Source organism: Salmo trutta, chromosome 37 (genome assembly GCF_901001165.1).
Source record: "Salmo trutta chromosome 37, fSalTru1.1, whole genome shotgun sequence".
In the NCBI taxonomy this organism is placed as follows: Eukaryota; Metazoa; Chordata; class Actinopteri; order Salmoniformes; family Salmonidae; genus Salmo; species Salmo trutta.
Genome location: NC_042993.1, coordinates 11,080,607 through 11,106,012, shown reverse-complemented (window position 1 = coordinate 11,106,012; position 25,406 = coordinate 11,080,607). Strand labels below are relative to the sequence as shown.

Below are 25,406 nucleotides of genomic sequence, written 5' to 3'. Positions count from 1 at the left end.
CATATCTGTTTTACCATTTAGAAATGAAAGTACTTTTTATGTATCTAGTCCTCCCATTGGAAGGTGTCATAAGCATTGAGAGTGTTGTAGTGTGCCATCTGATTTGCTAAATATAAGGAATTTGATGTATAGCGTTTACTTTTACTTTGTACTTTTACTCAAGAATGACAATTTAATACTTTTTTACACCACTACTAAATCAAGCTTGTGACTCTACAAACTTGTTGGATGCATTTGCAGTTTGTTTTGGTTGTGTTTCGGATTATGTTGTGCCCAATAGAAATGAATGGTAAATAATGTATTGTCATTTTGGAGTCACTTTTATTGTAAATAAGAATAGAATATGTTTCTGAACACTTCTACATTCATGTGGATGCTACCATGATAATCATGAATGAATCTTGAATAATGATGAGTGATAAAGTTACAGATGCATGAATATCATACCTCCAAGAAAATCCTAACCTCCCCTGTTATTTGTAATGGTGAGAGGTTAGCATGTTTTTTTGGCATGACCTTTGTCCATCTGTAACTTTCCCACTCATCATTATTCATTCATGATTATCGGTTATCAAGGTAGCATCCACATTAATGTGCAAGTGTCCGGGAACATCTTATATTCTTACCTACAATAAAAGTGACTCCAAAATGACACAAAACATTATTTACCATTTGCACAACATCATCCAAAACACAACCAAAACAAACTGCAAATGCATCCAACAAGTTTGTAGAGTCACAAGCTTGATGTAGTCATTGTGTGCTAGAAATATGGGACGAAATACTGAACTTTTGACTAAATGAAATACACTATAAGTGATGAGGGGACTGGATACAAAAAGTACTTTCATTTCTAAATGGTAAAACAGATATGTATGAAAGCACCCTAAAATAAAAGGTGAAATTCTGTACTGTTGCCTCATACACTACATGGCCAAAATTATGTGGACACCTGCTTTTGCGTCCTGCCATTTTGCAGCTGAGCCATTTTTGCTCCTAGACGTTTCCACTTCACATTAACAGTGCTTACAGTTGACCGGGGCAGCTCTAGCAGGGCAGAAATTTGATGAACTGACTTGTTGGAAAGGTGGCATCCTGTGTCGGTGCCACGTTAAAAGTCACTGAGCTCTTCAGTACGGGCAATTCTACTGCCGATGTTCGTCTATGGAGATTGCATGGCTGTGTGCTTGATTTTATATCTGTCAGCAACGGGTGTTGCTGAGCCAAATCCACTCATTTGAATGGGTGTCCACATATGTTTGGCCTTGTAGTGTATAAAACATTTGTTCTCAAATCCAAAATGTTCGAGTTTAGAGCCAAATGAAAGGTTTTATCTTCACTGCCCAAATAAATACGTAGGGGAGTGTACACCTAGCTGATGATTAAACAGTAGCTGGCAAACTGAATGTGACAGACATTTAGCCTTTTGAAGTGACATGTGGCAAACAAGGACATGTACCCATGGCTGGCCATATGCAGTATCCAAAGGACCACGGCAACTTAACAGCCTGGGCTCATCCCACAAAGTCTATTCGCTTCCCAATGTTGCATCTTACAGAACAACCAATTATTCTGTTGAATGCACTGATTGCACAACATTTTAAATATGCAAATCATCTTTCTGTCTGGTTCTATTCAAATTTTACTCATAGAGTCTTCCTTATCTCTGCTACTATTCTTTAGTACACTTAGTATGCCCTTGAATATAGGCCAGGAGCTGTGAGAGAAATGGCCACCTGTGATGTTAGAACTCGTGCCTGAAAAGTACTAGTTTTTTCCCCCGCTTCTTTGAGGTGTTGCAAGAGGTCTCAATGATCCAACCACTCTTGACAATCTGGCCAACAACTGTTCAACACTGTTTCAACATAAACGCTCTGAGTACCTGGTAGAATGGAAGGGGAGTTTGTGATAAGACGAGGCATGATGGGGCAGTTGAGTTTGGGGTGGGGTGGGGCATCAGGCACGAGACACTTGGAAAGGGGCAGGGCAGGGTGGAGGGATATCAGTTGAGATAAAGGTATAAATGTAGAGAATCGCAGAGTGCACATGTCCAGTCTGGTGAATGAAGACTTGTCTCAGCAGCACGATGATTGGCCTGATTGTACTCACACTCCTGGGGGCTGCAGGTAACAAACACACACATAGAGACACACATAGAGACACGCAAAGAAACACACATAGAGACACACATTGAGACACGCGTAGAGACACGGATAGAGACACACATCTTTTACAGACAATGTGGACATCAGTTTAATACTCTCCTTTTGCCCATCTTGTATAATATAACATTATCTCTAACCTCTGCATCTCTCGGTCTTCTGTCACCTTCCTCCTGTCATGCTTTCTGAACACTACTCCCTCTCTCCATCCTACTCTCTTTCTTCTCTGACCCTCCCTCTCCCTTCCACTCCTTCCCTCCCTCAGCGGCAGCTCCTATGGATGACAGGATCGTGGGGGGTTATGAGTGTGAGGCTCACTCCCAGCCCTGGCAAGCCTCTCTTAACATCGGCTACCACTTCTGTGGTGGCTCCCTCATTAACGACCAGTGGATCATCTCTGCCGCCCACTGCTGGATGAAGTGAGTACTGCAGGGTCACTGTCAACCATCTTTTCCCTTTACTGTGCCTCCCTAAACATTTCTATTTTTTTCTCCTCTCCCTTCTCCAATTTTCCATCTGTCTTCACGTTCTGTCTTCCCCTCTCTCTCCTTCTTGTTTTCTCTGCCTTCCTCTCTCCACTTCTTTACCTTCATCCCTTCCTGCTCTCCTTCCTCTCATAAATCATGTCCTCTCTCTCTCTCTCTCTCTCTCTCTCTCTCTCTCTAGTCCTTGGAGTCAGCTTGCCATCCTGGGTGACCACCACATCTGGAAGCACGAGGGAACGGAGCAGTACATGTCTGTGGACGCCATCTACTGGCACCAGAGCTATGACTACCAGACCATGGACCACGACATTATGCTGTTGAAGCTGGCCCACCCTGTCACTCTCAACAAGTTTGTCAAGCCCATCGCCCTGCCCACGGCCTGCCCCAAGGCCGGGGACATGTGTGTGGTGTCTGGATGGGGAAACATCTACACTGACTCTGGTATTTATGTAGAAGGGTGTAGTATGGGATGGGGTGGAATAAGGATGAGATTGGGATGCTGAATGTAATCAACTAAAATACATTTTCCTTCAACTGTAGTTCACTGTAGGTCTACATGTTGATGGGAATTCAGCAAGTCAAATTACTTGAGAGGGTAGCTACTACTTCTCTCTCTCTCTCTCTCTCTCTCTCTCCAACTCTGTCTCTCTCTTTCTCTGTCTCTCGTCTGTCTCTCTCTCTGTCAGTGTTCAACCCATTTAACCTGCAGTGTGTGGACATCCCCATCCTGTCTAAGAAGGCCTGTGATGAGTCCTACCCTGGCCAGATTACTGATACCATGGTGTGTGCCGGATACCTGGAGGGAGGCAAGGACTCCTGTCAGGTATGGAGAATACCCCTGCAAACTCACAAACAGAACATTTCATTTGTTTGTTTATGAATTTATATATTAATTCATTATCTCTCTCTCCCCCCTCTGTTTCTCTCTCAGGGTGACTCCGGCGGTCCCCTGGTGTGTAACGGAGAGCTGCATGGCATCGTGTCCTGGGGTGTTGGCTGTGCCCAGCCCAACTATCCTGGTGTCTACACCAAGGTCTGTGCCTTGCTGCCCTGGATCCATGAGATCATCACCAACTACTAGCCTGTACCCTCCACACCAGAGTAGAGAGAGAGAGAGAGGGAGAGAGAGAGAGAGGGAGGGAGAAGGAGAGGGAGAGATAGAAGGCTGATGTTGTTACATGCAGGAAGACAAAGAGACATCTAGTCAATAAAATGGCATCTTTGACTTCACTACTGTATGTTTGTCTTTTTTTATTACAATTCTTTGTGTCAATTAAAAAAAATACACAAACAATCATAATATTTAAAGTCACATCAAACACTTTAATAATTGAAAATTAGATGACACAAAGACTAATCTTTTTTTTTAAATAAGCATGCTAACAGAGGTACTCTTCCCCTGTTTGGCATTTCCTAAGCACCCACCTACTAGTTAATAGTACAATGAAATAGTGACAATGGCATAGAGTACAGAGCAGGAAATTAGATGGCAAAGACAAATTAAATGGAAAAGTAACCATGCTAACAAACATATGCTAACAGATGTATGGCCTCCATTGTTTTGCACTACACACTGATAATGCTGATAATGATGCAAATGCTAATAATGATGCTATAGCTAATAACAATACTAATGTTAACAACAACACTATAGCTAATAACAATGCTATAGCTAATTACGATGCTAATGCTAATAATGATGGTATAGCTAACAACAATGCTAATTCGAATAATGATGCTAACTCTACGTACAACACTAGAACTAAGTAAACAAACTCAAACCTTGGGTTCCTGGCTCTATTCATATTGTCATGGTAACAAAAGTGATCAGACATGAATCGGACATTTTACTTGTGAAAAGCTGTATCTAAAGTACAGCCATTGTAACCGCATCCACCTTGAAGAACAGGGTGTTTTCAGTCTGACCATTTTTTTGTCATTCCAAGCCTGCCGCCTTTAGCACTGCTTTAGCATCCTCCACCATCTCTTTTATTCCCTTGTGCAGAAGGTGTAGTGTAGTGGCAAAAGCAATCCATATTGCGGCAAAACTAAAAACAACAGTTGTCAACACAGCTTCGATAGCCTTGGCTGCCACCATGGCTGTTGAATGCATCATTCTAGCCATCACCTTCTCATCGACTCCCCCAGCGAAGCGAGACTTCATCGCTGAGCTCAGTTCACCCACTGGCTTATTGACACGTTCTGAGAGTCTCTGGAGAGATTTCTCATCTAGTCCAACGGTTAGGAAGGCCTTGTGGAAGAAGGCCTGCATAACACCAATCTCACAGCCCACTGAGAAGCCAGGGATGGGTACAGCTGCTGTGGTGGAGGCACCAGCAGCTGCAGCAAAGGCAGTTTTGAAAAGATATTTCCTCTTCTTCTCAATCATGACTATTGAGCAAACCGGCAGACCTCTTGTGCTCTGGGAGGTTTTCATCTTCTGGATCTCTTTGGCCAGCATGATGTCATTCTCTTTGAACCTCACCGTGCTGATGATGATGAAGAAGTCGTATGTTTTAAACTTGACATCCGTCAGGTACTTTTTTGCTTTAAAGTTAGGGCTGCCGATACCAGGCAGGTCCCAGATTTTCACGTTAGGCAATGTGTGATGGCTGTATCTAATGGGCATCATTGTGGTCTCGGTCACTCCAGTTTCTGCTGCCCCTTCGTCCCCGTCCAAGTAAGGCATTAACAAAGGTGGACTTTCCCTCCCCGCTCTACCCTGTCACAGCAATGTTAAGGGTCACTTTCTCCAGCAGATCCAGGTGCTCCTTTGCTTTGGCTGCGTTCTATGTTGGGGTAAACTTGTCATAGTTCTTCATTTCCTTGACAATGTCAAGATCCTCATATAAGTTTTCATCAGACATCTTGCTCCTGAAAACCCAGAAAAGTAGCTAAATGAATAACACACAAACATCCATCACATGCGGAACTATCAATTTATGTAATTTAAACATGCATTGTGCAATCTTAGAAAAAAGGGTTATTTGGGGTTTTACGCATTGTTTTATGGATTGGCAAACTTGGTTCTTTGGGCGATATTTCTTTCTTTTTACTTTTTTGATTATTTGTGTATTGTTTTGTGTTTGTATTGTAAGATATTACTGCACTGTTGGAGCTAGGAACAAGCATTTCACTGCACCTGTGATAACATCTGCAAATCTGTGTATGCGACCAATAAACTTTTATTTGATTTGACAAGATGAACTAACCATTCACTAAAGAAGGTTCTATATATAAACCCAGTGAAGGCAAAAAACCTTGAGGTTTCTATCCCTATCCCAGAAGGTAATGTGGATTTTAGCAAACAACAGAAAACCTAACACATTCACAGTAAACTCTGAAATGACAGCTAACTAGCTGCCTTTTCATTTGTTTTAGCTGTTTTGCATTGACATTTACAGAAATATTAATGATGCTGCTGAATGGTCAGAAAAATGGCTAGCTATCTCGTCTGACACCGTTTACTCTCAATGGCAAGGGGTAGAGTATATTAGTATTTTTGCAGCATTGTTGCCGAGGTTGGAGTGGCAAAGACCAAGGTTCATACATTTTTAAAATTTAATTCAAATGTGTTTATGAAGCCATAATCATATAATAAACTGTAGGCTAGCTAGATAAGGTTGTTTCAGGATTTGAGCACATTTTTGTAAACAGGTAAAGGTAGGCTACTTTTAGTTAGCTTCTTTACAAGCTAGCTAAATCTTACAAATAAACATGAATATTTGTTAAAGAATATGCCAAATAGAGCTACAGACCATCCGACATTGGCAATTAGCTAACTGTTACTTTTATTTCAGCATTTCATTGTGGAGTCAGATGATGGGACTGTTTCATGAAGCCATTAGAAGACTGGACTGAGTGTTGCTGTCGTCTGATAAATGCACGACACGTGATGGGCTGTGAGCTTACTGAGAGGAGGTATGTATCTCATTTATGTATAATAAATCTTGGTGATTCAACAGCTAATCATTACTTTACTTTTAACACACTATCTACAGCGCCTTCAGAAAGTATTCACACCCCTTGACCTTTTTCACAATTTTTTGTGTTACAGCCTGAATTTAAAATGGTCATGAGTACAAATTTGCTTAACAAATCCCATAATAAGTTGCATGGACTCACTCTGTGTGCAATAATAGTGTTTAACATGATTTTTGAATGACTACCTCATCTCTGTACCCCACACATATAACTGTCTGTAAGGTCCCTCAATCGAGCAGTGAATTTCCAACACAAATTCAACTACAAAAACCAGGTAGGTTTTCCAATGCCTCACAAAGAAGGGCACCTATTGGTAGATGGGTACAATAAAAAAAGCAGACATTCAATATCCCTTTGAGTATGGTAATGTTTTTAATTACAATCTGAATGGTATATCAATACACCCAGTCGCTACAAAGGTACAGGCGTCAATTTCTAACTCATTTGCCGGAGAGGAAGGAAACATCTCAGGGATTTCACCATGAGGCCAATGGTGACTTTAAAACAGTTACAGAGTTTAATGGCTGTGATAGGAGAAAACTGAGGATGGCTCAATGACATTGTAGTTATTCCACAAAACGAACCTAATTGACAGAGTGAAAAGAAGGATAAAAATAATAAATATATTTCAAAACATGCATCCTGTTTGCAACAAAGCACTAAATACTGCAAGAAATATGCCAAATCAATTAGTCTTGAAAACAAAATGTTTTGTTTGGGGAAAATCCAATACTACGCATGACAGAGTACCACTCTCCATGCAAAGTAGTGGCTGAATCATGTTATGGGTATTTTTTTATTTTACCTTTATTTAACTAGGCAAGTCAGTTATGAACAAATTCTTATTTTCAATGATGGCTTAGGAACAGTGGGTTAACTGCCTTATTCAGAGGCAGAATGAAAGGTTTTCACCTTGTCAGCTCTGGGATATTGCAACCTTTTGGTTGCTAGTCCAACGTTCTAACCACTAGGCTACCTGCTGCCCCATGCTTGTAATCATTAAGGACTGGGGAGATTCTCAGGACAAAAATGAAATGGAATGGAGCTAAGCACAGACAAAATCCTAGAGGAAAACCTGCTTTCCATCTGCTTTCAACCAGACTGGGAGATTAATTCACCTTTCAGCAGCACAATAACCTAAAACACAAGGCCAAATCTACACTGGAGTTTCCTGCCAAAAAGACAGGGAATGTTCCTGAGTGGCAGAGTTACAGTTTTAACTTAAATCTACTTATATGACAAGACCTGAAAATGGTTGTGTAGCAATAATCAACAACCAATTTGACAGAGCTTGAAGAATTTAGTAAATAATAATAAGAAAATGTAGCACAATCCAGGTGTGGAAAGCTCTCATAGACTAACCCAGAAAGACTCACAGCTTTGATTGCTGCCAAAGGTGATTCTACAAATATTGACTCAGGGGTGTGAATTCTTATGTTTTTTTACTTTTATTTTTATTTCACCTTTATTTAACCAGGTAGGCCAGTTGAGAGCAAGTTCTCATTTACAACTGTGACCTGACCAAGATAAAGCAAGGCAGTGCAACACAAACAACAACAGAGTTGCACATTGAATAAACAAACACAGTCAATAACACAATATAAAAGTCTATATACAGTGTGTGCAAATCAAGTAAGATTAGGGAGGTAAGGCAATAAATAGGCCATAGTGGCGAAATAATTACAATTTAGCAATTAAACACTGGGGTGATAGATGTGCAGAAGATGAATGTGCAAGTAGAGATACTGGGATGCAATGGAGCAATTTTTTTATATATATATATATATATATATGGGGATGAGGTACTTGGGTGGGCTAATTACAGATGGGCTATGTACAGGTGCAAGGATCTGTAATCTGTAAGCTGATAGTGAGGGAGATATAAGACTCCAGCTTCAGGGAGTTTTGCAATTCGTTCCAGTCATTGGCAGCAGAGAACTGGAAGGAAAGGCGGCCAAAGGAGCAGTTGGCTTTGGGGGTGACCAGTGAAATATACCTGCTGGAGCGCGTGCTACGAGTGGGTGCTGCTATGGGGACCAGTGAGCTGAGATAATGTGGGGCTTTGCCTAGCAAAGACTTATAGATGACCTGGAGCCAGTGTGTTTGGCGACGGATATGTAGCGAGGACCAGCTAACGAGAGCACACAGGTCGCAGTGGTGGATAGTATATGGGGCTTTGGAGACAAAACGGATGGCACTGTGATAGACTGCATCCAATTTGCTGAGTAGAGTGTTGGAGGCTGTTTTGTAAATAACATCGCCAAAGTCAAGGATCTGTAGGTTAGTCAGTTTTACGAGGGTATGTTTGGCAGCATGAGTGAAGGAGGCTTTGTTGCGAAATAGGAAGCCGATTCTAGATTTAACTTTGGATTGGAGATGCTTAATGTGAGTCTGGAAGGAGAGTTTACAGTCTAGCCAGACAACTAGGTATTTGTAGTCAGAACCGTCCAGAGTAGTGATGCTGGTCGGGCGGGTGGGTGCGGGCAGCGATCGGTTGAAGAGCATGCATTTAGTTTTACTTGCATTTAAGAGCAGTTGGAGGCCACGGAAGGAGAGTTGTATGGCATTGAAGCTCGTCTGGAGGTTTGTTAACACAGTGTCCAAAGAAGGGCCAGAAGTATACAGAATGGTGTCGTCTATGTAGAGATGGATCAGAGAATCACCAGCAGCAAGAGCGACATCATTGATGTATACAGAGAAAAGAGTTGGCCCCGAGAATTGAACCCTGTGACACCCCCATAGAGACTGACAGAGGTCCAGACAACATGCCCTCCGATTTGACACACTGAACTCTGTCTGAGAAGTAGTTGGTGAACCAGGCGAGGCAGTCATTTGAGAAGCTAAGGCTGTTGAGTCTGCCGATAAGAATGTGGTGATTGACAGAGTCGAAAGCCTTTGCCAGGTCGATGAATACGGCTGCACAGTATTGTCTTTTATCGATGGAGGTTACGATATCGTTTAGGACCTTGAGCGTTGCTGAGGTGCACCCATGACCAGCTCTGAAACCAGATTGCATAGCGGAGAAGGTACGGTGGGATTCGAAATGGTCGTAATCTGTTTGTTAACTTGGCTTTCGAAGACCTTAGAAAGGCAGGGTAGAATAGATATAGATCTGTAGCAGTTTCTAGAGTGTCTCCCCCTTTGAAGAGGGGGATGACCGCTGGCAGCTTTCCAATCTATGGGAATCTCAGACGATACGAAAGAGAGTTTGAACAGGCTAGTAATAGGAGTTGCAACAATTTCCGCAGATAATTTTAGAAAGAGAGGGTCCAGATTGTCTAGCCCGGCTGATTTGTAGGGGTCCAGATTTTGCAGCTCTTTCAGAACATCAGCTATCTGGATTTGGGTGAAGGAGAAGTGGGGGAGGTTTGGGCGAGTTGCTGTGGGGAGTGCAGAGCTGTTGACCGGGGTAGGGGTAGCCAGGTGGAAAGCATGGCCAGCCGTAGAACAATGCTTATTGAAATTCTCAATTATAGTGGATTTATCGGTGGTGACAGTATTTCCTAGCCTCAGTGCAGTGGGCAGCTGGAAGGAGGTGCTCTTATTCTCCATGGACTTTACAGTGTCCCAGAACTTTTTTGAGTTTGTGCTACAGGATGCAAATTTCTGTTTGAAAAAGCTAGCCTTAGCTTTCCTAACTGCCTGTGTATGTCTGTTCCTAACTTCCCTGAAAAGTTGCATATCACGGGGCTGTTCGATACTAATGCAGTACGCCACAGAATGTTTTTGTGCTTGTCATGAGATGCTAGGAGTGGTGGTAGGAGTCAGGCGCAGAGAGCAGAGGTAAGGTATAATGTCCTTTATTCTTCCCGGCACAAAAAACGGTCAACGCAGCGCACCGCAACCGGCCTCGAGGGCGACCCGGAGGACGAGGCGCAGGGCGATCCCCATGAAGGCGGTGGAAATCCCTCAGAAGTGAGGGGTCCAAAATGTCCTTCACTGGCACCCAGCACCTCTCCTCCGCGCCGTACCCCTCCCAGTCTATGAGGTACTGTAGGCCCCCCACCCGACGTCTGGAGTCCAGAATGGCGCGTATCGTATACGCCGGGGACCCCCCAATGTCCAGAGGGGGTGGAGGGACCTCCGGCACCTCACCTTCCTGCAGGGGACCAGCCACCACTGGCCTGAGGAGAGACACATGAAATGAGGGGTTAATACGGTAGTAAGATGGAAGTTGTAACTGGTAACACACCTCGTTTATCCTCCTTAGGACTTTAAACGGCCCTACACACTGCGGCCCCAGCTTCCGGCAGGGCAGGCGGAGGGGTAGGTTTCGGGCCGAGAGCCAGACTCGATCCCCTGGTGCAAACACAGGGGTCTCGCTGCGGTGCTGGTCAGCGCTCTTCTTCTGCCGTCCACTCGCCTTTGTTAATGCGTCCTGGACGGCTCTCCAAGTGTCCTTCGAGTGCTGTACCCACTCCTCCACCGCAGGAGCCTCGGTCTGGCTCTGGTGCCATGGAGCCAGGACCGGCTGGTAGCCCAACACGCACTGAAACGGTGACATGTTAGTTGATGAGTGACGGAGGGAGTTTTGGGCTACCTCTGCCCATGGGACGTACCTCGCCCACTCCCTGGGCCGGTCCTGGCAATACGTCCATAGAAACCTACCCACCTCTTGGTTCACTCTCTCCACCTGCCCATTACTCTCGGGGTGGAAACCCGAGGTCAGGCTGACCGAGACCCCCAACCGTTCCATGAACGCCCTCCAAACTCTGGACGTGAACTGGGGACCCCGATCAGAAACGATGTCCTCGGGCACCCCGTAGTGCCGGAAGACATGGGTAAACAGGGCCTCCGCAGTCTGCAGAGCCGTAGGGAGACCGGGCAACGGGATGAGACGGCAGGACTTCGAGAACCGATCCACAACGACCAGGATTGTGGTGTTTCCCTGAGATGTGGGAAGGTCGGTGAGAAAGTCCACTGACAAGTGCGACCACGGCCACTGTGGAACGGGGAGGGGCTGTAATTTCCCTCTAGGCAGGTGTCGAGGAGCCTTGCTCTGAGGGCACACCAAGCAGGAGGAAACCTAAAACTGCACGTCCTTAGCCAATGTGGGCCACCAGTAATTTACCCTAAAACTCCGCACTGTCCTCTCGATCCCAGGGTGACCCGAAGAGGGGAGATCATTGGCCCATCGAATCAATCGATCACGGACACCAAGCGGCACGTACTGAGCACCTGCTGGACACTGAGATGGTGCAGGTTCCATCCGTAATGCCCGCTCGATCTCCGCGTTTACCTCCCATACCACCGGTGCTACCAAGCATGACGCTGGGAGGATGGGAGTTGGATTGATGGCCCTCTCCTCGGTGTCATATAGGCGGGACAGCGCGTCGGCCTTCGTGTTTAAGGAGCCTGGCCGATAGGAGATTGTGAACCGAAATTGGGTAAAGAACATGGCCCACATGGCCTGACGCGGAGTCAGTCTCCTAGCTGCCCAGATGTACTCGAGATTACGGTGGTCAGTCCAGATGAGGAAAGGGTGCTTAGCCCCCTCAAGCCAGTGTCGCCACACTTTCAGAGCCTTGACTACAGCTAACAACTCCCGGTCCCCCAAATCATAGTTCTGTTCCGCCGGACCGAGCTTCCTTGAAAAGAAAGCGCAAGGGCGGAGTTTTGGTGGCGTGCCCGAGCGCTGTGATAGCACGGCCCCCACCCCAGTCTCGGATGCGTCCACCTCCACCATGAATGCCAAAGAGGGGTCCGGATGAGCCAGCACGGGAGCGTCGGTAAACAGCTCCTTCAGACGACTGAAAGCTCTGTTCGCCTCTGCTGACCAGCGCAAGCGCGCCGGGCCCCCCTTCAGCAGTGAGGTAATGGGAGCAGCCACCTGAACAAAGCCCCGGATAAACCTCCGATAGTAATTGGCAAACCCTAAGAACCGCTGCACCTCCTTTACCGTGGTCGGAGTCGGCCAATTACGCACGGCCTTAACGCGGTCACACTCCATCGACACCCCCGAGGTGGAAATGCGATACCCCAGGAAGGAAACGGCTCGTTTGGAAAACACACATTTCTCAGCCTTAACGTACATGTCATGCTCCAGCAGTCGCCCAAGCAACTTGCGCACCAGGGATACATGCGCGGTGCGTGTGCGGAATAGATCAGGATGTCATCAATATACACCACCACACCCTTCCCGTGCAGGTCCCTGAGAATCTCAGAAAGGAAAAAGGGATCAGCGGTGGCTAGTAGGCCGGCAACGACGACCGCCGAGCGCCACTCGAGCAGGCAGGGGAGCCACCTTCGGTGGGATTCGTGACAGTGCTGGTCAAGGGCAGTCAGTTCTGGAGAGAACCAAGGGCTATATCTGTTCCTGGTTAAAAAATGTTGGAATGGTGCATGTTTATTTAAGATGGTGAGGAAGGCACTTTTAAAGAATAACCAGGCATCCTCTACTGACTACTCGCTGAAGTGTTTTATGGAGCGTTTGACAGTGATGAGGGGTGGTCGTTTGACAGCAGACCCATTACGTTTGCAGGCAATGGGTCAGTGATCGCTGAGATCTTGGTTGAAAACAGCAGAAGTGTATTTGGAGGGCAAGTTGGTTAGGATGATATCTATGAGGGTGCCCGTGTTTACGGATTTGGGGTTGTACCTGGTGGGTTCATTGATAATTTGAGTGAGATTGTGGGCATCAAGCTTAGATTGTAGGATGACTGGGGTGTTAAGCATGTCACAGTTTAGGTCACCTAGCAGCAAAATCTCTGAGGATAGATGGGGGGCAATCAATTCACATATGGTGTCCAGGCACAGCTGGGGGCAGAGGGTGGTCTATAGCAAGCGGCAACAGTGAGAGACTTGTTTCTGGAATGATGGATTTTTGGGTACAGACCTGGATAGTAAGACAGAACTCTGCAGGCTTCCTCTGCAGTAGATTGCAACTCCGCCCCCTTTGGCAGTTCTATCTTGTTGGAAAATGTTATAGTTAGGGATGGAAATTTCAGGGTTTTTGGTGGACTTCCTAAGCCAGGATTCAGACACGGCTAGGACATCCGGGTTGGCAGAGTGTGCTAAAGCAGTGAATAAAACAAACTTAGGGAGGAGGCTTCTAATGTTAACATACATGAAACCAAGGCTTTTGGAAGAAGTCAACAAATGAGAGCACCTGGAGAGTAGGAATGGAGCTAGGCACTGCAGGGCCTGGATTAACCTCTAGGCTATCAGGACTGGTCGTTTAGTGCGTTGAGAGCAGAGAGTAAAAGGAGCAGGTTAATGGGCGTAAGAGAATAGATTCAAGGTATAATGTACAGATAGAGGTATGGTAGGATGTGAGTACATTGGAGGTAAACCTAGGCATTGAGTAATGATGAGAGAGATATTGTCTTTAGAGACGTTTAAACCAGGTGATGTTGAGGCATATTGAGCAGGGCTAGAGGCTCTACAGTGAAATAAGACAATAATCACTAACCAGGACAGTAATGGACAAGGCATATTGATATTTGGGAGAGGCATGCGTAGCCGGGTGATCAATAGGGGTCCAGTGAGTGGTTGGGCTGACTGGAGACACGGCGATTCAGACAGCTAGCAGACCGAGGCTAGCTAGCTAGCTGACTGGGGCTAGCAAGCTAGCAGAAGGGCCTTAGAGGGATGTCTTGATGGAGGAAAGTCTGTTTTGGCCTCCGCGTCCGGTTACGTCGGTAGACCAGTCGTGATGGATTAGTAGGGTTCCGAGTAGCAGAGGGGTCCAAGTCCAATTGGCAAAATAGGTATAGTGGCCCAAGAAATTGGCCGTTGGATCTATACAGCTAACAGTCCAATATGCTCTAGACAGCTAGCAGCTAGCGGGCCACGGCTAGCGGGCATTCAGGGGTGGTCGCGATGTAGAGGCCAGTTGAGTACCCCCTCGAGCAGATTTCGTCTTAGTCCAGTTGTGAAGGATCGGCGGGGTTCCGTGCCCCGTACAGGCAGTAGAAGGGTTCCGGGTATTGTAGCCCAGGAGTGGCTGATGGGCCTCTTTAGCTAACCAGGAGAAAGGGCCTAGCATGGGCTAGCTTCAGGCTAATTGGTGCTTGCTCCAGGACCAACGTTAGCCAGTACTCGGATAGCAGCTAGCTAGCTGGAAAGATCCAGGTGAAAATGTCCAGAGCTTGCGGTAGGAATCCGGGGATATGGAGAGAAAATAGGTCCGGTATGCTCTGGTTTGAGTCACGTTGTACAGACTGGCGAGAGTTTTCCAAGCTAAAGGTTAGCTGCTGACTACTAGCTAGTAGCTAGTGAGCTGGCTAGCTTCTGTTGGGGGATTTCGGATTCGAGGTGAATAATACTTTCGAAAAAAAACGATCTGCACCACACTGGGTGAAGCGGGTTGCAGGAGAGTGCTTTGAAGTTGAGTTTTAGAAAAATATATAAAAAGATATGCGAAGAAAAAGATATATAAAAATATATATATATATATATGTATATATATACACGGGACACAACAAGACGAGGACAAAAGACGTCTGACTGCTACGCCATCTTGGACATGAAGATACAATACAAAATATCTCAAATAAAAAGGGATGTCATTACTTCAATATAAACTCACATATTTTTTTTTAATAGATTATTTTACATTTCCCAAGCATTCACCTGCTAGTTACTTGTACAATCAAATAGTGACAACTGTAAAGAGTGCAGAGCAGGGAAAAAAATATGGCACAACGATAAATCAAAATGCTAACACAGATTTGGTAACACATATATGTATAGCATCCATTGTTTGACACTCAACAATGCTAATGTTAATAATGATACAAATGCTAATAACAACACTATAGCTAATAACTATGCTGCAACTAATTACAATGCTAATGCTAACAACAATGTTATAGCTAACAAAATGCTAATGCTAATAATGATGCTAATTCTAATAACAACGCTATAACTAAGTTAACAAACTCAAACCTTTGGTTCCTGACTCTTTGTTGTCATGGTAACAAAAGTGGTTAGACATTTGACATTGACATTTGACCTGTAGGATATGTATCTGCAGCCATTATAGTATCCACCATGATGAACAGGGTGTTTTCAGTTTGATAATTTTACATCATTCTACACCTGCCACCATGAGCACTGCTTTAGTTTCCTCCGCCATCTCTTTTAATCCCTTGTCCAGAAGGTGTAATGTAGTGGCAAAGGCAATCCCCACTGATCCAATACTACCAATGGCAGGTATGCTAGTCAACACAACCTCAATGGTCTTGGCTGCCACCATGGCTGTTGTACTCAGCATTCCAGCCATCACCTTCTCATCGACTCCCCCAGCGAAGCGAGACTTCATCGCTGAGCTCAGATCACCCACTGGCTTATTGACACGTTCTGAGAGTCTCTGTAGGGATTTCTCATCTAGTCCAAAGGCTATGAAGGCCCTGAAGAGGAAGGCCTGCATAATACCAATCTCACAGCCCACTGAGAAGCCAGGGATGAGTACGGGTGCTGTGGTTGAGGCAGCAGCAGCATCACAGGCAGTTTTGAAAAGCTCCTTCCTCTTCTTTTCAATCATGACTTTGGAGCAAACCGGCAGAGACTGGATCAAGGCAGACCGCTTGTGCTCTGGGAGGTTTTTCGAGAGAGAGTCAATCTGCTTCCTGGAAATCATACTTCCCCAGCTCAAAGGTGGAGATGAGGAAGACTTTGGGCTCCCTACGGTCTTCAAGTTCTCCTCACAATTCTGTCTGATCTTGGAGAGCAGATCTTCCTCCCTGTAGTTCTTCTTCCATGCCTCGGCTCGGATGTCGTTGTCGATCTTCGACCGGACGAAGTAAAACATCTTCTTCATCTTCTGGATCTCTGTGGCCAGCATGATGTCAATCTCTTTGAACCTCACTGTGCCGATGATGATGAAGAAGTCATAGGTTTCAAACTTGACCTCCTTCAGGTACTTTTTTGCTTTAATGTATGGGGTGCTAATACCAGGCAGGTCCCATATTATCATGTTAGGCATGGTGGGGTGGGAGTATCTGATGGCCTTCATGGTGGTCTCCATCTCTCCGGTTTCTGGTGCTCCCTTGTCCCCATCCCTGAGTCCAAGTAAGGCATTAACGAAAGTGGACTTTCCTGACCCACTTTCCCCTGTCACAGCAATGTTAAGGGTCACATTCTCCAGGAGATCCAGGTCCTTCTTCGCCTTGGCTGCATTCTCTGCTTAGGTAAACTTGTCATAGTTCTTAATTTCATTGATGATGTCAGGATCTTCATGGAAGTTTTCATCAGACATCTTGCTCCTGAAAACCAAGAAAATGTATTAAATTGAGAAAAGTAATTACATTAATAACACACAAACATCCATCACATGCAGAACTATACATGTATGTAATATACATGCATTGCAACAAGAGGATAAGGCAGTGATGTAAGAAAGCCGGTTGTCCTGACTCTACCCTTTCATCAATGACAAACTGATGTTGTCTACTTACAGACGTGTATGTTGGAACCTAGACCTCGCGACAGGATAAAGTGACTATGGGGGCAATTGAAATCGGTGTGGCGGGAAACTTTCTGGGGGTTCTTGAATTAGAATTGTATTTAATTCTGGTTATGTAATTACACTACACCACAAAAAACATGAAGTTAAAACTCCAAGATCATTGAATGCTTTCAAAATCTGTAGGCTATATCTGCTGTGCTGTATCATCACAATGGACAGTGCCCTACAGCTAAGCTGTTTTTGCTACAAGATAGATAGGACAATTCACCTATAACAAACATTCTATGTGAATGCAGCCGTACACACAGCAGTCTTACCAAAATAATGCAAATTAAGCAATGCCAGCCTACCATAATCACGTTTCCAATACGTACAGTTCCATTTACAGCAACAAAAACCAATAGGCTACCAAGAAAACCTTAATAACCATCATCCACAATGAGTGTAAAGAACATTAGGAACACTTTCCTAATATTGAGTTGCAACCCCTTTTGGCTCAGAACAGACTCAATTCTTCGGGGCATGGACTTTACAAGGTGTCGAAAGCGTTCCACAGGGATGCTGGCCCATGTCGACTCCAATGCTTCCCACAGTTGTGTCACGTTGGCTGGATGTCCTTTGGGTGGTGGACCATTCTTGATACACACAGAAAACTGTTGAGCGTGAAAATCCCAGCAGAGTTGCAGTTTTTGACACACTCAAACCGGTGTGCCTGCACCTACTACCATACCCAATTCAAATGCTCTTAAAACTTTTGTCTTGCCCATTCACCTTCTGAATGGCACATGTAACCGATGTGAAATGGCTAGTTAGTTAGCGGTGGTGCGCGCTAATAGCATTTCAATCAGTGACGTCACTCGCTCTGAGACTTGAAGTAGGGTTTCCCCTTGCATTGCAAGGGCCGTGGCTTTTGTGGCGCGATGGGTAACGATGCTTCGTGGGGTGTCAGTTGTTGATGTGTGCAAGGGTCCCTGGTTCAAGCCCAGGTTGAGGCGAAGAGAGGGACGGAACCTACACTGTTATACACACATACACGATCCATGTCTCAATTGTCTCAAGGCTTAAAAATCAATCTTTAACCTGTCTCCTCCCCTTCATATACACTTATTAAAGTGACATCAATAAGGGATCATACCTTTCACCTGGATTCACCTGGTCAGTCTATGTCATGGATAGAGCATGTGTTCCTAATGTTTTTTCTATGATGAAACATACTGATACCTAGCTATACCCAGGGGCATCATTTAGGTTCTTGCATTGGAGTTATATTGAATTCTGCTTATATCACGCTATAGCACAATAAACATCAAAGTGTAAAAAATCCTTTTTGATAAAAAGTGTAAAAAAATCCCTTTTGATAAAAACCAAACAGCTAGATTGTTTCATTCTTACCTTTTCAAAAGAGTTGCAGCTTCGTTGATGCTTTGTTGAACTTCCTGAGTAATCGATAATTCCATTGTCCCAAAATATTGTTGTAAGATCCCCCTCAAATGCCAGTTGGATTAGTTGGTGTAGCACGCTTCCTCTGTGCTGACTGAATACATTTGTCAAATTGGAAAATAAGTTCTCGCATGTAGCTGTGGACACCCCAAAAGTCAGTCCATGTTTCAGTGCAGTAAACACATTCAGCATAGTAGAGAGAGGCCCAGAGTATTGTTGCAGGATATCAAGTGGGGTCCATTTGTCCTCATTGGAGTCAGAGTGGGCGATTTCAGTCTGCAAAAATTGGCAAGTGACACTAAATGAAGCTGGTGGTTGAAACAATTAACATATGGTACTTCTCTGTTTACTTTGTCCTACAATATTTTCTGCATATCCCCCTTTTTACCTGACATGACACTAGTGCCGTCAAAACATTGACAAAGTATATTTTCTGTGCCAAGGCCAATCTTTGCCTTTGTTAGCTCGGTAAGAACAAGGTTTGTAAGTGATAAAGAGCCACAGTATTTGCTCTTTGCTTGATGTGTGCCTACTAAATCCTTTGGTACTCTCAATAGGTATCCTTCCAGTTACAATACCCAGCTTGGGTGAAGGCCTTGTCTGCATTAGCATTGAACCCAACCCAGAACTTTCGACATGGGAAACCTGGGCTGGCTCCTCTGATCCAAGATCATCAGGGACAGTCTGGGTGGAGGTGGCTGTGGAGTCATTATCCTGGTGGAAGGGTGGGTATGCTCTGCACAAGAAACTAGCTGGAGCTCGGCAGCTGCTCATCGCTCTCCTTCTCCTTTGTTTGGGTACTTTGTAGAAGCCGATTTCTGATATCCATTGTGGCAGATTAGCTGGTTCGAGCTAGCTAAATGGGCTAAGACTAATAACATAATTTTTTTTTTTACAGCTAGCTACCTAAGTGTGAAGCAGCTTCAACTGTAAACTTGACCCCACCCTTATAAATCAAAATGAAATATTACAGGTGGAGGTGTATCACGTTATTCACTTAGCTTACCACAGAGATTAGAAATGAGAAGTGTTTTTTCCCACTTTTTTTGGAAACCCAAAGGAGCCATACCTAACCACCCCAGTAGCTTTACACAGCCCCCCTACACACACCGCGACGCGCCCTGTCCATTGTGCTGAAACAGCGCAGTGGCGATACAGATCTTTTGGCCACCAACCTGTCATTTTTTGGCTATTTTTATATAGGGACATAAAACTAAAACTGAGGGGGCTGCAACCCCTTTAGCCCCCTCGTGGAGCTGGGCCCGGCTGCAACATTGATACATTGTGGGAGGCAACCCATCTGTCTAGAGAGACTATGCAGGGATGGATTGATCAGGGGATGTTCATTCATCAAACAAACCGCTAGCTGTCCAACTCTATGCGGGAGAGTAGAGTACCCATAAGTCTAAAAAGTTACAGAGAGTATATATGTACAGTCATATAGAGAGGTCTGAATGCTAGCTGTTAGGTTCTTAGCCTAGAAATTATGCAATGGTCTCAGCCTAGAATAAGTTTAGAGGGTGTAATACAATACAATACAAAACAATGTAATATTATCACATTTTCATCTCAATACTTCTTGTATTCCCCAAAAAGGTTGTTTTGAACATACAGCGCCTTGCTAAAGTATTGGATTTCTTCCCATTTTATTGTGTTACAAAGTGCGATTACAGTGTAAACGGTGCAATGAAATGCTTACTAGCAAGCTTTCTCAAAAGTGCAATGTAAAAAAAGCTTGAAAAAATTGTAAAATATAGCAAAGGGCAATAGTATGTAAAGGTACAAATGCAAATACTATATCAACAAAAAGTTGTAAAAGGTAACAAAATATCAAATATATTGAAGAAATATACAGAATATACTATGTCAACTAATGGCATATAATACAAGTAGAGATTGAAAAGTGACCTACAGTAGTGAATTTTCACATACTACAGTTAATATTTCATGCATTATGTCTTCAAGCCAGATCTAGTGACTGAAGTTAAGTTTCAGTGTCAACAGAAATTGTATTTTAATTCTATTATTTAGAATCTGTCTTAGGATATTGAATGTAAATGTAATATTTTTGAATGTTTAATCCAAAATTGAATCATTTCATTTATTCATCGAACTTGTATTTCATGATTTGAAACTTAATTGAATGAATATCACATTCAGTTTTACAATTACATTTTCAGTTTAATTGAATAATCAAATTCAATATTTATATATTCAGTTTCAATATGGTAAATATTGCATTCATTGTCTGTGTATCAGGTTTACAAACTATAATTTCAAGTTAATCAAAGTTTCATATGTTCAACTTCTCAGATGCATTCAGGATCAGTTTTCAAATTCAGTTCTCTAAATTTAGATTCATAACCAGAGACAACATCCTGGTACTTTGCCAGCTAGGAAAGGCAGAGGAGAACAGATAGAATCAAAGGTTCTCTGTGGCAAACAGAAGCTTCTGGCAGTTTCTGAAGCCAATGTGGCATATTGAATTAAAACATTTTCCTATGAATTTGGCTCTAGTGTTTGAACTGCTTTGGCTATAAGCTATTAAGCTAAGGCTCTCTGGAGCATGTATTTTCTTTCTTTTCCCCTCTATGATGATCACAGTCCGTGTTAGAAAAGAATGTCACAAAAATAACACAATTTAGGCTTTAGCTAAGTGGGCTAACACAGTCTTGTGACATGCCAGAGACCTGGTTCGAACCTAGTCAGTCACAATAACTAAATTAAATAGGGATTGAAAGCTGGAATTGTTTATAAGATCTAGTACATTATAAAAGTAGAATAAAAGTATGACTATGTGATGATATCAAATGTAATGAAGAACCATTCCATCAAATCTGAATGAATAAGCCTTCTTATATTTGTTATGCCGTCTAGATATGTTCACAATCAAGTTTGAAAATGAGAATATGATTTTACCTGCCATTTTTCTATAAAAAAATATATAATACATTTGTGATAGTCATAATGTCTGAATTTTTATAGGTCTGTATTTTGTTGTCATTGATCTGATGCTGTATACAAACACTTAGAAGGAAGTGGTTACCCTGTTAGGGCGCATGAACCGCTAGCGGGACACCTACGACAACATCTGGTAAAATCGTAATATTAAACATTCATGAAAATACAAGTGTCATACATCATTTAAAAGCTTAACTTCTTGTTAATCAGATTTCAAAAAGGCTTTACGGCGAAAGCATACCATGCGATTATCTGAGAACAGCGCCCCACATCAAAATAGTTTTTCAACCAGCACAGGCGTCACAAAATCACAAATAGCGATTAAATAAATCCCTTACCTTTGAAGATCTTCCTCTGATTGCAATCCCAAGGATCCCAGCTACACAATGAATGGTTGTTTTGTTCGATAAAGTCCTTCTTTATATCCAAAAAAGTATGTTTAGTTGGCGCCAATGATCTCAGTAATGCACTCGTTCAACATGCATACAAACAAATCCAAAAAGTTACCGGTAAAGTTCATCCAAACAAGTCAAACAATGTTTCTAATTAATCCTCAGGTACTCTAATATCTAAATAAATGATAATATTTGAGACAGAGAATAGTATGTTCAATAGGGAAGATAAATAACGAAGAGCGCGCACCTCATTCACACGCCAACAAGACTACTTTTCTAATGAGAGACACCTTGGAAAAACTACAACTACTTGCTCTTTTTTTTTATAGCCTGAAACCCTTTCTAAAGACTGTTGACATCTAGTGGAAGCCATCTGGGAGGAATTATTTTGTATATCCCACAAGCTAGCATTGAAAATGCCTGTGACTTCAAAAACAAATAATTCTGGACTGATTTTCCTCGGGTTTTCACCTGCCATATCAGTTCTATTATACTCACAGACATTATTTTAACAATGTTAGAAACTTCAGAGTGTTTCCTATCCAATGCTACCAATTATATGCATATCCTAGCTTCTGGGCCTGAGTAACAGGCAGTTTACTTTGGGCACGTCAGTCATCCGAAATTCCAAACAATAACCAGTATGCTAAAGAAGTTGAAATGACGTGGAAACAACATTGATTCAACCAGTGTGTGCCCAGTGGGTAGGCCCTGTGAACGAGGTAGAACAAGACCGACATATTGTGTTGTTTGGGAATGGCTGTGACCAACAGACCTGACTGTAATTACATTCTAATTCATCATGGTTAGATATTCCCGAAAGCTGGAATAGTGTCTTTAAAACATACATTGCGGACAAAGCGTGATCATATCCTGGCCTGGAAAAAAGAGGTGCTATTACAGGCACCATCCAATACTACACTATTGGAAGCCACTGAGTTATTGTCTGCCCGTTTATTGTCTGCCAGTTTTCCTGAGGCAGTATGTCATTCACACACCTCACTAATAAAATAATATTTTCATTACAGCACACAAAAATAAGATTTCAGGGCCAAAATCGGGGACAGTCTGCTGCTGTCAGCTAATGAAAGTTAATGGGTGTTTAGTGTAGAGCTGAGAGCAGTAGCTGGTTCCTTTATTCACCATTGTAAGCATATGGCATATGAAACACATTGGATTTCAAACAAATGTATTTATAGTTTAAAAAGCATAAATAGTATCAAAATCATTTAATCAAGCAACTTAGTGTCATGTGCACATGACACTAAGTTATGTTATGTATTTAAAGGTCTAATGCAGCTGTTTTTATCTCAGTATCAAATCACTTCTGGGTAACAATTAAGTACCTTACTGTGATTGTTCTCAATTAAAATGGTCAAGAATAAACAAAAATAGCTTCCTAGCAAAGAACAGAAATGTATCAAGCAATAGTTTTGTTAGGACTATGTGAGAGTGGTCTGAGTGGGCAGGGGAAAATTAAAAACTAGATATTATTGGCTCTATAAAAAAATAAAAAATAATAGGGGGTTTGGAAGTGTCTTTCGTATTGGTCTAATAATTAATTTACCACAAAAATCCATGCCACCAAAGCAGGCTGAAATTTCAGGTGGTCTTTTCAAACATCTCTTACACTAAAAGTAAATTATCATACTTTTCACAATCTCACAGTATTATTCCAACCTCGTGTGAAAATATATATAAAACACAGAAAAGTCACGTGTTTGACTGCACTAGGCCTTTAAGTAGTACAGTGAGGGAAAAAATTATTTCATCCCCTGCTGATTTTGTACGTTTGCCCACTGACAAAGAAATTATCAGTCTATAATTTTAATGGTAGGTTTATTTGAACAGTGAGAGACAGAATAACAACAAAAAAATCCAGAAAAACGCAGACGTTTCTGGTAGTTGGCCACCAGGTTTGCACACATCTCAGGAGGGATTTTGTCCCACTCCTCTTTGCAGATCTTCTCCAAGTCATTAAGGTTTTGAGGCTGACGTTTGGCAACTCGAACCTTCAGCTCCCTCCACAGATTTTCTATGGGATTAAGGTCTGGAGACTGGCTAGGCCACTCCAGGACCTTAATGTGCTTCTTCTTGAGCCACTCCTTTGTTGCCTTGGCTGTGTGTTTTGGGTCATTGTCATGCTGGAATACCCATCCACGACCCATTTTCAATGCCCTGGCTGAGGGAAGGAGGTTCTCACCCAAGATTTGACGGTACATGGCCCCGTCCATCGTCCCTTTGATGCGGTGAAGTTGTCCTGTCCTCTTAGCAGAAAAACACCCCCAAAGCATAATGTTTCCACCTCCATGTTTGACGGTGGGGATGGTGTTCTTGGGGTCATAGGCAGCATTCCTCCTCCTCCAAACACGGCGAGTTGAGTTGATGCCAAAGAGCTCCATTTTGGTCTCATCTGACCACAACACTTTCACCCAGTTGTCCTCTGAATCATTCAGATGTTCATTGGCAAACTTCAGACGGTCATGTATATGTGCTTTCTTGAGCAGGTGGACTTTGCTGGCGCTGCAGGATTTCAGTCCTTCACGGCGTAGTGTGTTACCAATTGTTTTCTTGGTGACTATGGTCCCAACTGCCTTGAGATCATTGACAAGATTCTCCTGTGTAGTTCTGGGCTGATTCCTCACCGTTCTCATGATCATTGCAACTCCACGAGGGGAGATCTTGCATGGAGCCCCAGGCCGAGGGAGATTGACAGTTCTTTTGTGTTTCTTCCATTTGCGAATAATCGCACCAACTGTTGTCACCTTCTCACCAAGCTGCTTGCCGATGGTCTTGTAGCCCGTTCCAGCCGCGTGTAGGTCTACAATCTTGTCCCTGACATCCTTGGAGAGCTCTTTGGTCTTGGCCATGGTGGAGAGTTTGGAATGGCATGGGGCTGTTAAATGTTAAATGACAGACATGTATAAACAAAAGTATGTGGACACCCCTTCAAATGATTGGATTCGGTTATTTCACCCACATCCGTTGCTGTTTCTCTATGCAATCTCCAAAGACAAATATTGGCAGTAGAATGGTCTTACTGAAGAGCTCAGTGACTTTCAATGTGGCACCGTCATAGTATGCCATCTTTCCAACAAGTGAAATTTGCCTCGGTCAACTGTAAGTGCTGTTATTGTGAAGTGGAAAGTCTAGGAGCAACAACGGCTCAGCCACGAAGTGGTAGACCACACAAGCGCAGAATGGGACCGCAGAGTGCTGAAGCGCGTAACGAGCAAAAATCGTCTGTCCTCGGTTGCAACACTCATTACCGAGTTTCAAATTGCCTCTGGAAGCAACATCAGCAAAATACCTGTTCGTCAAGAGCTTCATGAAATGGCTTTCCATGGCCGAACAGCCACACACAAGCCCAAGATCATCATGCGCAATGCCAAGCGGAGTGGTGTAAAGCTTGCTGCAATTGGAAAATGCGTTCTCTGGAGTGATGAATCACTATCTGGCAGTCCGACGGATGAATCTGGGTTCGGCAGATTCCAAGAGAATGCTACCTGCCCAAATGCATAGTGCCAACTGTAAAGTTTGGTGGAGGAATAATGGTCTGCATACAATG

The 25,406-nt window shown here is 43.5% G+C and overlaps 2 protein-coding genes and 1 pseudogene across 2 annotated transcripts; 1 reads left to right on the top strand and 2 right to left on the bottom strand.

Moving 5' to 3' along the window:
- Positions 1-2,038: 2,038 nt before the first annotated feature.
- Positions 2,039-3,877, top strand: LOC115177360 (trypsin-2-like). The gene is made up of 5 exons (XM_029738062.1): positions 2,039-2,126; positions 2,428-2,581; positions 2,829-3,088; positions 3,334-3,470; positions 3,579-3,877. Exons 1-5 carry the CDS (start codon positions 2,063-2,065, stop codon positions 3,726-3,728), a joined length of 765 nt encoding a protein of 254 aa, XP_029593922.1. The 5' UTR covers positions 2,039-2,062; the 3' UTR covers positions 3,729-3,877.
- Positions 3,878-3,925: 48 nt separating this feature from the next.
- Positions 3,926-11,898, bottom strand: LOC115176470 (uncharacterized; annotated as a pseudogene).
- Positions 11,899-15,662: 3,764 nt separating this feature from the next.
- LOC115176469 (interferon-inducible GTPase 5-like) lies at positions 15,663-19,192 on the bottom strand. The gene is given in 4 exon segments (XM_029736505.1): positions 15,663-16,196; positions 16,198-16,256; positions 16,259-16,756; positions 19,105-19,192. Coding segments are annotated over 4 exon segments (1,179 nt in total).
- Positions 19,193-25,406: the final 6,214 nt, after the last annotated feature.